The sequence below is a fragment of the Ahaetulla prasina genome, chromosome 13 (assembly GCF_028640845.1).
Source record: "Ahaetulla prasina isolate Xishuangbanna chromosome 13, ASM2864084v1, whole genome shotgun sequence".
NCBI lineage: Eukaryota > Metazoa > Chordata > Lepidosauria > Squamata > Colubridae > Ahaetulla > Ahaetulla prasina.
In genome coordinates this window covers 9,562,501-9,578,729 of record NC_080551.1, presented here as the reverse complement: position 1 = coordinate 9,578,729, position 16,229 = coordinate 9,562,501, and the positions used below count along the sequence as shown (strand labels likewise).

The window sequence follows — 16,229 nt, the reverse complement described above, 5'->3', positions numbered from 1 at the left end:
CCTTGCAACGTTCAGGGGATCTGAAAGAATAGGGTCATCTAGTTAACAGCCAGATAGTACCTGCCTGGAAATTAATTTCTCCCTTTGTTTCTTGTAGCCAGAGAAGACAAAGCAACTGAGAAGGAATTAATTTCCAGATTGCTACCATCTGGCTTGTTAACGAAATTTCCCTATTTCTGACTCCTTTCGGATGCCCTGAATGTTGGGTCCCAGAATCCCCAATCCCCCTTGCTAGGAACTGAAGTCCAGCCCCAACTGCAAAAGACCTTAAAGGAAGAGAAAGTTTCTCACTAACTTGTTTCTTTTGCCCAATCCGGTGAGCTCGAGCTTGGGCCTGTAGGTCATTCTGGGGGTTCCAGTCGGAATCAAAGATCACCACTGTGTCAGCTGATGCCAAGTTGATCCCCAGGCCGCCAGCACGCGTGGAGAGTAGAAAGCAGAAGTCCTAAGGGACATGTGATGAAAGGAAACACACATTGAGGTCTGCGTTTGAATAGGTCCAGAAGGAGAGTCAGCAAAGGACCGGTCAGGTGGCAAGAGTGGTGGGGGGGGGGCAACAAACGTGGCAAGAAAGGTGGTAAAATGGGGGGCAAAGCTCACTTAACAACTGTCTCGCTTAGCATCGTAAATTTTGGGCTCAGTCGAGAACTACCTGTAGTAGTTTACGGACAGAGCAGGGGAGCCTGGTCTCCCGTCCAAAATGTTACATTAAAATAGGAATAAGAAGATACCTCCTCAGAAACACGTCTCTGTTATGCAACGCCTACAGAGGTAGTCCTCAAATTATGACCACAATGGAGTCCAATGTTGAGATGTTTGTTAAGTCAATTTTGTGCCATTTTACGACCTTTATTTCCACATCCGTTAAGTGAATCACTGTAGTTATTAAGTTACATAACACGATTGTTCAGTGAATCTGCCTTCCTCATTGATTTTGCTGGTCAGAAGGTCGCCAAAAGGGATCATGTGACTCCAGGACATTGGCAACCGTTGTAAGTATGAAGCAACTGCCAAGTGTCTGAATTTTGATCACGTGATCATGGGGATGCTACCAATGTTCCCTCTAATTTTTCACGAGTCTGAGCAAGCACACTAACTCCCTGAGCGGTCCCTTGGACCACTGTGAGCAACATCAGACGTGCGGGTCATGCCAGCATCGCATCCATTCAAGTCACATGATTTATTAAATCCATTCATTTATTATTATTATTATTATTATTATTATTATTATTATTATTATTATTATTATTATTATTATTATTATTATTATTATTATTATTATTATTATTATTATTATTATTATTATTATTATTATTATTATTATTATTTATTCATTTATTAAATCCATCCATTCAAGTCACATGATTTATTAAAAGAATCAAACAGATTCGGCTAGCTAAAACTTTTAGCTAGCCGAATCTGTCTTGCAGCTAATCAACGTCATTTGACAGGCGTTGATTAGCTGCGCAGCACAGATTTTCTGTGCGCGGAGACCGTGTCAGCAGTGCGCATTTGCGCACGCGCGCAGTTTAGAGGGAACAGTGGATGCTACCATGGTCATTTAAGTGTGGAAAACGGTCCTAAGCAGGGGTAAAGTGTAAAATTTGTTACTACTGGTTCTGTGGGCGTGACTTGGTGTGTGTGTGGGGTAATGTGACTGGGTGGGCATGGCCAACTTTTTTTTTTTTTAACTTTTAAAAGCATTTTTTTCTACAACCTCTTTGCCGAAGAGTTTTTAGAAAAAATGCTTTTAAAAGGCTCCTCTGGCGATCCCAGCTGAGTTGCTTGATCGTCAGAGGCTTTTTTTTCTTTTAAAGGCAAAAAAAAAATGCTTTAAAAAAAAAAAAAAAAAGCCTTGAACGATCGGGCAACTCAGCTGAAATCGCCAGAGGAGCCTTTTAAAAGAATTTTTTCTACAATCTCTTCGGCCAAAGATTGTAGAAAAAAAATGGTTTTAAAAGGCTCCTCTGATGATCCCAGCTGAGCCGCGCGATCATCAGAGGCTTTGTTTTTTTTACTTTTAAAAGCATTTTTTTCGGCCAAAGAAAAAATGCTTTTAAAAGTAAAAAAAAAAATGTCTGATGATTGTGTGGCTCAGCCGGGCATGAGGGGGGTGGGGGGCAGGGATTTCTGCTACCGGTTCTACGAACCACCCGCTGCCATCACTACCAGATTGGGTGATCCGATCCGAACCGGGAGCATTTGACCCCCGGTCCTAAATCACTTTTTTCGTGCTGTTGTAACTTTGACCAGTCACTAAATGAACTGCTCTAAGTCGAGGACTACCTTTAGAAGTAGTTCTTGACTTACAATCATTCATTTAGCGACCGGTCAACGTTATCATGAAAAAAGTGACTTAGAACCAACATTTACACACTTACAACCCTTGTAGCATCCCAATGATCGTGTGTTCAAAATTTAGGCCCTTGGGAGCTGGCCTGTATTTATGACAGCTGCAGCATCCCGAACTCACCTGCGACCTTCCCAGATGGCTTCCGAAAGCAAAGTCATTGGGGGAAACCGGATTCACTTAACAACCGTGTGATTTGCTTAACCACCATGGCAAAAAGTTCCTAAGATTGTGCAAGGCTCACTTAAACAACTGCCTTGTCGGCAACGGAAATTCTGCCCTCCCACCCCTATTGTGCCGCGAGTCAAACACTAACCATAGGTTGCTTCAAAATGTAATTTCCCCGTAATCTACATGCTAATTCGACCCGTTGGCTTTTGTCGTTTTACGAGAGACTTCAGTTCTCTGCATCACTTTGGAAATTTCAGCCCTAAATGAAGCCCTAAAACTTAGTGGGATTGTTCCTTATAAACAAATCACAGATCGCTTTCTTTATTCCTGTTAAGATGACCAGAAAGTACCAAGAGATTTCCATTTTTTGGAGTAAAAAACCAAAGCAAAGCAAAACTGGCCAGGATGTCTCTTTTTCTCTGTTGCCAATGTTCCCTCTCTCCCTAATAAGGCAGCCAGCAGAAATGTCAACAAAAGCTCAGGACATGGACCTAGATATGCTGGCTAAGCAAACCATGTTTCCGTTGCGGCGAGAAGCAGAGAGAGTCAGCTCCTGTGACCTACAGCTTGGTCCTTCAGCGGCTCCTGAGTACAAACTAAACTTTTCCTTCCTCTGTTCAGTCCTGCCAGCCTCCTCCAGACCCTTCGGATCCCCCCAGGCCTTTGTCAAAAGAAACATAACCGACACCTTCTTTCAACCCCACCAAGAAGGCACCCCTTGCTACGCCTTGTGACCTCCTTCCTAGGCAGCCCCTGCCCCTCCTCCCCCACCTGTTTACCCAAGCCAGCTCCAGCCGTACCTCTGAGCCTTCGGCGTTGAAATGATCCAGAGCCTGTTTCCGGATTTCTCCTTTGATGGAACCGTCCAGGCGCTGCAGAAAACAATGGCAAAGAGATTCAGGAGATCTCCCAAGGTAAACCTCACCTCCAACCCACCCAAGAGGCACCCCCCCTCCCTCCACGTCTCCTCCAGAAACTCAACTCTCCTCCCAATGGTTTCCTTCAGCTTAAGAGCAAGACAACAGTCTAAAAATAACCACGATTAAAAATAACTCAGGCTGTTCCTGCTGCTGGGAATGGTGGCCAGGAGGCAGAAAGACCAGGTTCCTACAGCCAAGCCAGGCATAATCTATTAAGCGGGTTTATGAAGAAAAAAAAGAAAGAAAGAAAGAGAGAGTGGGCGGGGGGGAGAGAGAGGGAGGGAGGAGACAAAAAGAGATCAGGGAAAAGTGTGTGCGAAGTGCGTTTCCCCAGGGTCTGGATTAAATGATATCTTAAAATGGATTACATCCTATGACAGGGATCTCCAACCTTGGCAACTTTAAGCTTGGAGGACTTCAACTCGCTTTGCTAGCTGGGGAATTCTGGGAGCTGAAGTCCTCCAGGTTTAAAGTTGCCAAGGTTGGAGACCCCTGTCCTATGATAAAGGGCTGAACGAGCTGTAAGTTAATACAGCTAATCGTCGACGTACAGTCACAACTGTGGCCAACAATTCTCTGATTAAAGTGAGTTTACATTTGTTAAGGGGAGTTCTGCCCCCATTTTACAACATTTCTTGCCACAACTGTCAAAGCGAATCACCGCAGACCTTCAATTAGGAACAAGGTTGTTAAATGAATCGGATTTCCCCGTTGACTTTGCTTGTCAGGTCACCAAAGGGGATCCCAGGATCCCAGGACAGTGTGACTTGTCATAAACAGGAGTCAGTTGCAAAGCATCTGAAATTTGATCACGTGACCATGGGGATCCTACAATCGCGAAAAATGGTTATAAGTCGCTTTTTTCAGCGATGTAACTTCAGTCACTAAAGGAACTGTTGTAAGTCGAGGACTACCTGTATTAGCATTTTTCGAAGTTACAGTTCCTTTGAATTTATTGTTTTATCACTGTTGCATCGTTTTGATCTTTGTTCAATCTGGCTATTAGTTTTGGGTTTTCTTCCTTTTTCTAAAAACTATTTGTGTTTTTGTGTTTTGCTTCATTTTTTTCTTATTCATTAAAAGCAATAATTAAAAAAAGGAATCTGTGTGGATTTTATTCCGCTAGTTGTTGCCTACTATAGGGACTGCTCCAGCAATGAAATCCTCTGAGGTCTGCTACCGGTTCTGTGACTCTGCTGAGGCACGCCTGCGCAACGCTAAAAAAGGAACATTTTCAAGCCTTCCGAGTCTGCAAAGGCAAGTAGAACAGGAAGGTGGGGGGGAATCCACTGTGCCACACGATTTAAATTAACTAGAACGCAGGAAATCTGATGATTCTAACTAATATAAATTGCACGTCACAGCTGATCATCGCAAATACTGGTTCATCCGAACCAGTAGCATTTTTTAACTACCGGTTTGGGAGAACCAGTCCGAACCGGTAGCATTTCACCCCTGGGATTGGTGCTCATCTCCGTTTCAAGGCCATTGAGCCAGCGCCGAAGACATTTCTGCAGTCATGTGGCCAGCATGATGTCACAGAGCGCTCTTACTTCCCACTAAAGTGGTACCTATTTATCTAATTGCATTTGCATGCTTTCAAACTGCTAGGTTGGCAGGAGCTGAGGCAAGGACCACTAAAATTAAAAGCAATAACGATAACTAAAACAATCTTTCTCATTAAGCAGAAAATAAAAAAAGCCTTCCCATCTGGTATCTTCCAATGCCTGGCAAGGGAGAATAGAAAGTAGAACCCCTGCCCATGTAGCCATGATCCTCCAGAAAGGCTGCATGGTTCAACTATTTGCAAACATCCCCCTTAAAGCTGGTCTTTCTCCCTCGTCCACCATAAGGCAAAATGCACTTGAAAACCTCCTGCTGCCCCACCACCATATCTATCTGTCTGTCTGTCTTATCTATTTATCTACCTACCTACCTACTTACCTATCTATCATCTATCATCTATCATCTGTCTGTCTGTCTGTCTGTCTGTCTGTCTGTCTGTCTGTCTGTCTGTCTGTCTATCTATCTATCTATCTATCTATCTATCTATCTATCTATCTATCTATCTAATCTTCTATCTATCATCTATCTATCATTCATCCATCCACCCACGCACCCATCATGTCTGTCCATCTAGCTATCTGTCTGTCAACCTATCTATTTATCTATCATCAAATTCCTGGTCGTCACCTGGAAAGGGTAGTGCTTGATGGTCAAATACTCCGCCAAGATGTCCAACATTCTCACCATCTGGGAGAAAATGAGGACTCGGTTGCCCCTCGCACGGAGCCTGCTAAGCAGTTTGTCCAGAAGGATGAGTTTTCCGCTGCTCCTGATTAAAGACTAAGAAAACAAGAGTGACCATGAGGTGGTGGTGGTTCAAAACCTGATGGAGCAAAGTTGACTGAGCAACTGAGCATCATGATGTTTTTAGTGGCTTAAGAGAAGCAACAATGAAAATGAATACAAGGCGGGCACCCCTTGTTCTAGTTCACTTGCTCATGAGCTCGGCAGGTTGGCTTAGGCAAGTTATATATCTGTTTCCTTGCAGTAATAATTTTTTATAGACCATCTTCCATCATCTACCACCCTCCAAATGCATGGTTATGTTGGTTGGAGAGAACGGAAGTCCTAGTTCAATATATCTGATATATTCAGGTAAGAGAAAGTTGACTTTCAGGCTGGATCTCAGGTTCCTGTGAAACCACCTGAAGCCTTTGAGATATTTGGGAGCCTTATTAAGAAGCTCTGTTAAGCATCAGGGCTTCTTAATCTATTCCTCAACTATACCTCAATTCTTCTCCAGAATGTCATGCTTAGCTGCACAACCAGCCTAACAATATTATGAGTTTCATCTCTGACTAAATCCTTAATTTCTTCGTTGATATTCAGGTTTTAGCCAGGGGTGAAATCCAGCAGCTTCTGACAGGTTCTGGAGAACTGGTAGTGGAAATTTTCAGTAGTTCAGAGAACCGGCAAATACCACCCCTGGCTGGCCCCAGAGTGGGGTGGGAATGGGGATTTTGTAGTATCCTTCCCCCAGGAGTGGGGATGGAATGGGGATTTTGCAATATCTTTCTCCCAGGAGTGAGGAAGGAATGGGGATTTTGCAGTATCCTTCCCCAGGAGTGGGGAGGGAATGGAGATTTTGCAGTATCCTTCCCCTGGAGTGGGAAAGGAATGGAGATTTTGCAGTATCCTTCCCCCAGGAGTGGGGAGGGAATGGAGATTTTGCAGTATCCTTCCCCTGCCACGCCCACCAAGCCAAGCCCACAAAACCGGTAGTAAAAAAAAAAAAATTGAATTCCACCACTATTAGCAAGGCAGGAGAAAAGATCCACAAAATGGTCTCCAAAGTAGCAGCGGGAAGTTTGCAAGATTCAGACTTGCAAAGTTCCGCAAACGTAGCCTTACAATAAAAGTAGAATTAGCTCATCTAGTTGTGTTTCCCCATCTGGTTTACCTGGAAGGGCTGATGTTACCAGAAGTTTTTCTCCAAGCTCTACCTACCTGGAGTCTCTCCTGGTTGTTTTCCTTCTCATTCTCTTCTGGAGGTTTGATCAGGTAACAATGATTGCAACATTTCTTCAGCTCCATCACGATATTGAGGAAACCGGAAGTACTGCCACGTGTTCCCTTGGACAGGGCTTTGTAATTCCTTGTTAAAATCCATCTGAAGGGTCAGCGGATAACAAACGTCAGTTTCAGCTCCTCTGGCGGCTTCAAGAAAGCAAACCAGCACATACCCAATACAGAGTAATAGAGTTGGAAGGGACCTTGGAGGTCTTCTAGTCCAGGGGTCTCCAACCTTGGTCCCTTTAAGACTTGTGGACTTCAACTCCCAGAGTCCCTCAGCCAGCAAAGCTGGCTGAGGAAATCTGGGAGTTGAAGTCCGCAAGTCTTAAAGGGACCAAGGTTGGAGACCCCTGTTCTAGTCCAACCTCCTTGTTATGTCCTCCTCGCCTCCGTCCGAATGATGGCTTAATTAGCCGGCTCTTATCAGCTCTGGCAACAAAAGAGCCAGTGTCTGCCAAGAGCCCTCGTTGGCTGCCAAGATGCTGGTGAGTCACAACCTTCAGCTCTAGTCAATCCGTGGATTTGCCTGATACAAAGAGACATACCAGCTCTAGCTGCCTTTTATATCCTGTGGGGTGTGCCTCCATGACTCAGCACTTCCTAGGCCTGCCCCTCCCCTGCTTCTGTTGTTCTCTTCTCTCCTGCCTACGAAACCTGGGATTGAGCCAAGCCTGATTGCTGTCAGCTGGGTCTGCAGGCGTGGCCTGGGGGGGGGGAAGAGTCAGGAGAAGGAGGCCTCATTATCTCTTTCGCTTGGCCTGCTTCTGGCTCCTGGAGCTGATCCAAGGAGGCCGGTGCTTCCGAGGTAAGTCCTGATGGCCCTTCCCCCTCACTGTCCAAATCACTTTCTGGCAGCAGGCCCGGCTCCAAGGCACTTTCAGGCATGGGGCCAGGTTCGGGGGCGGGAGCCACAACACTCGTGCTCGAACAGGAGACCTTCTCCAAGGTCTGCTGTCGATTTTAAGATATTGTGTTCATTGGCTTAATAATCCTGTACTCGCTCAATCTGCCTTCGGTTTTTAACTTATGTACACTTATGGGGAGGAGAGGAGAGAGATTCGGTTATCACCCCCAAGGGGCCTTCTTTTTGTGACTCATGATGGCCAATTCGAATGAAATCCAGCCCACAGACGCCTGCAGAGTTGCAACAGGAGACTCCTGTTCTCCAATGTTGCATTTAAGCTAGGGAATCACTTGGAATCTGATTGGTTGGAGACTAGTAGGAGGAGGTTGGGCAGCCACTTCCTGTGTGCAGGAAATCCAAGCACCATGCTCGTTTTACTTCTTTCCTAAGAAAAAAAGTTGCCATATTTTTCGGAATATAAGGCGCACCGGAGTATAAGACGCACCTTAGTTTTTGGGGAGGAAAATAAGAAAAAAGCTGATTGACAGGTGGGTTGGCCTCCTGGAATACCCCCAATCAGCTGTTCCCAAAGGTGAATTTTAGCAACAGGTTCCTTGGTTGTGAGCTCTGCGCCTTGCCTTTTTTTTTGCTTTTTTTCCCTGCCTCTGAAACTCTGTTTCAGAAAAAACTTTTTTGCCCCTGAAAGCCTCCAAAACAGAGCTTCAGAAAAAAAGCCTCTGAAGCTCTGTTTGGGGCTTTTTTTTCTGAAGCTCCGTTTGAGAGCTTCTTTTCTGAAGCTTCTTTCAGCCTCTGAAACCTCCGTTTGAGAAGCTGGGTGGGGTTACATTCGGAGTATAAAACGCACCCAGATTTTCACCCTTACTTGTAATAAAAAGTTGCGTCTTGATACTCCAAAAAATATGGTATCTTGTGGTGCCCATACTGAGTATTGCTGGCCCGCCACCAGAAGAACCCTTACTTGTAATACTGCTTCTGGAGGGCAGACATCTCCACCCGCAGGATCTGCTCCACTTTGGCTGGGAGGGATTTCTCCACATCTTTCTTCACCCTGCGCAGGAGAAAGGGCTCCAGGACCTTATGCAGGCTCTGGTACCCGTTCTCTCGTCCTCTGCCATGGTCGTCTTCAAAGTCTTCCCAGGATTCGAACCTGACAGCCACAAACAGGGCAAGGGGGTGGGGAAGAGAGAGAGAGAGGAGGAGGCAGAGAGATGGGGTGGGGGAAGAGAGAAAGGGAAGGAGGGAGGAGGAGAGAGACAGAGAGGATGAGAACCACTCAGGCCCACCTCCAAAGCCAATTTTGCAGGTTCTAAGCATCATTTAGTCCTGTGATGGCTAACCTTTTCTGGACCGAGTGACCAAAGCATGTGTGCGCATGTGTGAATGTTTGTGCGTGCGCCCAAACCCCCAAAAATGCAATGAGTGTGCACCCCGTGCATGTGCCCTGCCCCGCGCATGCGCGCCCGCTCCCATGCATGCACACACACCTCCTGCATGTCCCCATCTCCCTGCATATGCACAAGTGCCCTCCGCACATGCGTGGCAGGGACCCGAAGACCAGCTGTTGTGTCTGCGCCCCCCGAGCCAGGCCTGCTGCCAGAAAGTGACTTGGACAGTGAGGGGGAAGGGCCGTCAGGACTTACCTCGGGAGCACCGGCTTCCCTGGCTCAGCTCCAGGAGCCAGAAGCAGGCCAGGTGGAAGAGATAATGAGGCCTCCATCCCCTGACTCTTCCATCCCCCCAGGCCATGCCTGCAGACCCAGCTGATGGCAATCAGGCCTGGCTGGACCCTAGGTTTCGTAGGCAGGAGAGGTGGGAACAACAGAAGCAAGGGTGGGGCAGGCCCAGGAAGTACTGAGTCATGGAGCCACACCCCACAGGATATAAAAGACAGCGAGAGCTGCTGTGTCTCTTTGTAACAGGCAAATCCACTGATTAAGAGCTGAAGTTTGTTTCTGGGTGACTCACCAGCGTCGTGGAAAATAACGGAGGCTCTTGGCAGACGCTAGCTATTCTGCTGCCAGAGCTGATAAGTGCTGGCTAATTAAGCCATCGCTCGGACGGAGGCGAGGGAGGACACAACACCAGCTGACTAGCAGGAGCCATGCACGCATGCGCAGCAGAACTGAACTGGGGCAACAGCTTGCGTGCCCACAAAGAAGGCACTGCGTGCCATCCCTGGCACACATGCCATAGGTTCGCCATCAAAGATCTAGACCATTCTTCCTTTCTACTGGCAAGGTAGGCACAAGCATGTCACATCAGCTACAGGCAGCCCTCATAAATGAGGAGATTCGATGGAGATTCTCAGTCATCCAGGTCATGGCTGTCCCAAAGGTGCTTCTTTTTTTCAAGAGGCAACTGGACTTTCTTGCCTTTTAAAGAAAAAACACCTTTTGTTGTGCCTCGCTTGCCCCCTCTCCACAGCCGGGCCCCTCTCGTCTCCTGCCGGACGCTGATAGTGCAGAAGAATGTCCTGGCATGCCTCCAGCCCCCAGTCCTGGCACCATGCCCGGATAAACGGAGCAGCTGGGCCCCTCCCCCACAGCATGTGAGCCTGGGGAGTGTGAAGCCAGTCATGAGCTGGAATTACCGGCAGTTGGAGGCTGGAGGGAGCCACGCTTCCGGAGAGTGGAGAGGCGACGTCAGCAAAAGGAAGGGAGGGGCAGGCCTGGATAAGTGCTGAGTCATGGAGCCACACCCCATGGCCTATATAAAGGATCTGCTTTCTGGCATTCTTTGAGTCAGGCAAAGTCTAACTTGGATTGCTGAAGTCACATCCTGGTCTCCTGCCTGCCCTGAGAACTCTGACAGAACTTTGGCAAAGCTGCAGAGGCACGCTTGATACGGACTTCCCCGACCCGGCCGTCAGAGGAGGAATGGGACAAAACACCTTTGGGGCCTCATTTATTTCATCGTTTAATTTTAACATAGGAGGCCACCCAGCTCTTTAGAGACTCTGGGCCAGTCTTCGACATTAAAAAGAGGAAAATGATATAAAAAAAAATATAATTATATATTTGTAAAAAAATAAAACAAGAAAAGAACATTGTATTTTCAGAAAAGAGACCATAAAACCGATAAAACTCTGCAGGGGAATCCTTACACATGGTAATTAAAGCTTTCATTCACTGCAAAATGCTTCTGTGGGTGCGTCTGTTACCTAATAAAATTTGTTACTGAAAAATTACTGGCTCTTTTTTTGCCACAGTAAACTAACAAGATACAGAATTTTTTAAAAAAATAAGTTTGTATGAGGCTTGCATTGATAATTGCTGTATAATAATTTGGGCTTCTAAATCTAAATCTTGCTCTAAAGTCAACCGGAAAGTTCGGCGGTTCGAATCCCTAGTGCAGGTCTCCTGCGTGAGCAGGGGGGCTGGACTAGATGACCTCCAAGGTCCCTTCCAACTCTGTTACTGTTTGTTTGTTTTTTTAATTTATTTATTTGCATTTATATCCCACCCTTCTCCGAAGACTCAGGGCGGCTTACACTATGTTAGCAATAGTCTTCATCCTATTTGTATATTTATATACAAAGTCAACTTATTGTCCCCAACAATCTGGGTCCTCATTTTACCTACCTTATAAAGGATGGAAGGCTGAGTCAACCTTGGGCCTGGTGGGACTTGAACCGGCAGTAATTGCAAGCAGCTGCTGTTAATAACAGACTGTCTTACCAGTCTGAACCACAGAGGCCACTGTTACTGTAAAGGCCACTTTTTGCTTTAGCAGCTGCACCTTGTTGTAGCTAAAGACCTACTTCCCTACTCAACCTACTTCTCTGGCATGATGAACTGCAGCAGGGACCACAGTTCCTTCAGGGAATTCTGAAGGGGCGTCCCAGTGATCAGCAGGCGGTGGTTGGACTTGAAGTCAATCAATGTCTTGTAGAGCAAAGAATCGTCATTCTTCAAGCGATGGGCTTCATCAACGCCAAGGAAGGCCCAGTTGATGCTTCCCAGGACGGCCTAGAGAAGAAAAACCAGATGGGTCACAAAAGAGCAATGAAGTAGAACCGTTTTAGGGAAGTTCCTTTTACATCTACTCCGGAAAACTTACACCTGTGTCCCAAGTATGACAGGTTACGACATACAGAATAACAGAGTTGGAAGGGACCTTGGATGGTCTTCTAAGTCCAACCTCCAGTTCAAGCAAGAGACCCTATATCATTCGGGACAAATGGGGAGGTTCTTCTGAAAAACCTCCAGTGATGGATCACCCTCAATTTCTGGAGGCAAGCCGTTCACCTGGTTAATTGTTCACACTGCCAGGAACATTCTGCTTACTTCTAGGTTTCCTCTCTCCTTCATTAATTTCCATCTATCGCTTCTTGTTCTGCCTTCTGGTACTTTGGAAAATAGGTTGACCACCCCTCTTCTTTGTGGAAGCCCCTCAAATATTGAAACACTGCTATCATGTCTCCCCTACTCTTTCTTTTCACTAGACTAGACAGCCCCAGTTCTGGCAAACTGTTCTTTTAGTCTCCAGCCCCCTGATCATCTTTGTTGCTCTTCTCTGCCCTCTTTCCAGAGTAATAATAATAATAACAGAGTTGGAAGGGACCTTGGAGGCCTTCTAGTCCAACCCCCTGCCCAGGCAGGAAACCCTACACCATCTCAGACAGATGGTTATCCAACGTTTTCTTTAAAATTTCCAGTGTTGGAGCATTCACAACTTCTGGAGGCAAGTTGTTCCACATTAATTGTTCTAACTGTCAGGAAATTTCTCCTTAGTTCTAAGTTGCTTCTCTCCTTGATTAGTTTCTACCCATTGCTTCTTGTCCTGCCTTCAGGTGCTTTGGAGAATAGTTTGACTCCCTCTTCTTCATGGCAGCTCCTGAGATATTGGAACACTGCTATCATGTCACCCCTGGTCCTTCTTTTTATTAAACTAGACATATGCGGTATTCTAAGTGTGGTCTTACCAAGGCTTTATAAAGTGGTACTAGGACTTCATGTGATCTTGATTCTATTCCTCTGTTTATGCAGCCTAGGATTACACTGGCTTTTTCGGCTGCCGCCACACTATATTCAATGACATTCAACCCAGGGTAAAATTCTCCTGGTAGCGATATTTAGCTGGGCTGGCAAAAATCCACAAGCAATCTAGGGTTTCTTCTATTATGGGGACCACAATATTTCTGGAAGGAGTACTCTGACTCCAGATATTTTTTACTATCAAGAAGCTACATAGAAGAAGGAGCATCCCAAATATGAGCCCAACATGGCCGCTTACTGCTTTCCAAAAATTTTGTGAAGAAGTTATGTGGAAATATTCCTTCTTATGTCAAGGATATAGAAAATTCACCCTCCCACCCAAGGTCTGTAGTTTTCAAGTTCTCCAGCACCACTCTGTGTACATCACAGTCCTTGGAAACCTCTTGGACCGAGTGCTGAAGACAGACCCACATCTTCCCATGAAATCCCTCCTCCAGGGGGAGGGCCTTCTCTGTGGGGGCACCAACCCTCTGGAACAAGTTACCACCAGGTATCCGTCAACTCCCTGATCTTCGGACCTTTCGACGCGAGCTGAAAACATTTTTGTTTCACAGTGCAGGACTGGCCTAGTGGGGTTTTAATAAGGGGTTTTATTGGTTTTAAGTTCTTCAACCAACTCTAAATTTTCCTTTTAAACTGGTCTTAAAAATTGTACTAATTGTCTTTACTTTGGCTGTAAACCGCCCTGAGTCCTTTGGGAGAAGGGCGGTATAGAAATTGAAACAATAAATAAATAAATAAATAAATAAATTATGGTTGGACAACACACTAAAGCGTGGTGCAGAATTAAAGCAGATTGAAGATAGCTTGGGAAGCAAAAGATAATTGCCCAAACACCTTAAGAGCAAATACAATGCAGATGTTATTCATATTAGTTCTTTGAATTCATGGTATTGCGATCACTGTCTTTTGCACCTTAATGCTCCCAAAACATCCCTGGTTAGCAAAAGTCTGGAAGAAGGAAGGAAGGAAGGAAGGAAGGGAGGGAGGGAGGGAGGGAGGAAGGAAGGAAAGAGAAAGAAAGAAAGAAAGAAAGAAAGAAAGAAAGAAAGAAAGAGGGAGGGAAGGAGACAGAGAGAGAAAGAAAGAAAGAAGGAAGGAAGGAGAGAGAGAAAGAAAGAAAGAAAAAGAAAGAAGGAAGGAAGGAAGAAAGGAGAGAGAGAGAGAGAGAGAGAGAGAGAAAGAAAGAAAAAAGAAAAAAAGACCGGTCCACAAGGGAATGGATGAGTTCTCCAGAAGCAGCTCACTAACTATGAGAATCTAGAACTTTCTGAAACATCTTCACTTCCAGTAGCAGCCACCTTTTCTGAGCCAAAAACACTAGGGCAGACAGAAAAAAGAAGATGGCCAGGGTTCCTCTTTCCTCCAAGTAGAAGCTGCCTTGGCCCATCACTCACCTTGTCTTTCAGGAGGATCTCGTAGGTTGTAATCAGCACGTTGAACTTCAGCCGTTTGGTCTGAGAGTGGACCCACTCGTACTCACGGATCTGAAGTAAAATAAATGAATAGGTTGGTTTGGCAATTTGAAGATGTGTGGATTTCACCCCCCAAAATTCCCCAGCCAGCAGAGCTAATTATACCACCTAATCATCCAACAGCTCTTTTTTTTTAATGCAAAAGCCTGATTCACTAAGCCAAAATGAAATTTGATTTTAGTTTAGCAATAGTGCATAGATTTATATACCGCTTCACAGTGCTTTACAGTTCTCTCTAAGCGGTTTATAGTCAGCCTCTTGCCCCCAACAATCTGGGTCCTCATTTTACCAGACTCGGAAGGATGGAAGGCTGAGTCAACCTTGAGCTGGTCAAGATCGAACTCCTGGCAGTCATCAGAGTTAGCCTGCAATACTGCACCCTAACCACCGTATCATAATGGCTCTTATCATCTCCTGGGGAAACTGTCATCTGTAGTCGATTCAACAGGATTAAACAAAGAGTGGATCTGAGCATTCAGGCAAATTTGGGCACGGTTCCGCATGCCAGCTACCCAACACATGAGAAGATGTCTCCTAGGTTGCTGAAGTGTTTCCATGCCCAATACCCAGATAAACCTAACTAATTGTTTATATTTCTCTTCTCTTTTCTCTTCCAGGTGAAGTTTTCCTTCTCCTAGGGGGGCAGCATGTCAGGTGCCCATAGATCCCTATTGGGATGCTGCCATTCTGGTGGGGAGGGCCTGGATGCCACTTTACAACTTTTTCCTGTTTCTGATCTTTCCTTTACATTGATGTACCTTCCTGGGAATGGGAGGGGGAAGGGAATAGCTTGGGGCCATCTGTTTTGTCTCAGCTCCGAGGAATCGAGCAAACGGCGCCTGAGAACAGCTTCTTATCACCTTCTCGGCTCCAGGTTCTCATAACAACTTCGCATCTGTGAATTGGCTCGCCTCCAGACTGGACAAAGGAGGAAAGGTTTCTACAACTTTTAACCTAACGGTTTTGAGTGGGAATTTCAGATCCTGCCTTGCTTTTCTTGCTATCCCTGTCTCCCAATAACGGCACTTTCATTTCTGTGTCATGCACCCTGCAGCTCACCCCACAGAACTGTAGAAAAAGATAAACGGGTGGTCCTAGTCCCATTCAACCCCTTCCTCGATGCTAGTTTTACGCACAGCGTTCCTGCTCATCTGATCTCCGATGTACACAACCACGTTGACCTCTGGGGCCCAGATCTCAAACTCCCTCTGCCATGAGGTTAGGGTTGACAAGGGCACCACGATCAGGAAGGGGCCATAGAGCTGGTGCTGATAGAAGAGGTAGCAGAGGAAAGAAATAGTCTGGATGGTCTTCCCCAAGCCCATCTCGTCCGCCAGGATGACACTGTTGTTCCTGAGGAAGCAGACAAGCAAAGGGGTCAAGCCAGCATAGCCATGTTTTTCAATGAGCTCCCTTTTCCCTTTCAATTCTGGAGAACATCTAGAAGCAAAAGGATATTCACCAATGCCTTCCATTGAGGATCTGTATACTGTATGAACCAGAAAGGGGACTGAGAAAATATCTACAGGCCCCCTGACATCCTGGACATAATCTATTTCAACTTCTCCCCTCAGGATGCTGCTATAGAGCATTGCATGCCAAAACAACCAGGCATAAAGATAAGTTCCCCCACCCCCCGTGCTATCACTCTGCTGAACACTTAAGTCCCCACAGCACTGCCTCACTTCTCATCTTCTCCTCTTTCCTACCATCTTCTCCTATTGGTTTCTTATGATTTATCAATTGTTGTTTATAATTTATGATTAATGATTATGATTTATGACCTGGGACCTATTATTTGCTGTTTATATGTACACTGTGAGGTAATGCACCACAGATAAATTCCTTGTGTGGACAATCACACTTGGCCAA

The 16,229-nt window shown here is 45.8% G+C and overlaps 1 protein-coding gene across 4 annotated transcripts in view; it reads right to left on the bottom strand.

Moving 5' to 3' along the window:
- CHD2 (chromodomain helicase DNA binding protein 2) overlaps positions 1-16,229 on the bottom strand; it is an 80,975-nt gene that overhangs the window by 20,351 nt on the left and 44,395 nt on the right. For all 4 annotated transcript variants that reach the window (XM_058155776.1, XM_058155777.1, XM_058155775.1 and 1 more), the window contains 8 exons: positions 15,494-15,710; positions 14,280-14,369; positions 11,663-11,853; positions 8,844-9,032; positions 6,955-7,117; positions 5,635-5,787; positions 3,322-3,393; positions 296-445 (listed from right to left, as the gene is read on the bottom strand). In XM_058155776.1, coding sequence (XP_058011759.1) covers positions 296-445; positions 3,322-3,393; positions 5,635-5,787; positions 6,955-7,117; positions 8,844-9,032; positions 11,663-11,853; positions 14,280-14,369; positions 15,494-15,710 — 1,225 coding nt within the window. The remainder of the gene's footprint in view (positions 1-295; positions 446-3,321; positions 3,394-5,634; positions 5,788-6,954; positions 7,118-8,843; positions 9,033-11,662; positions 11,854-14,279; positions 14,370-15,493; positions 15,711-16,229) is intronic.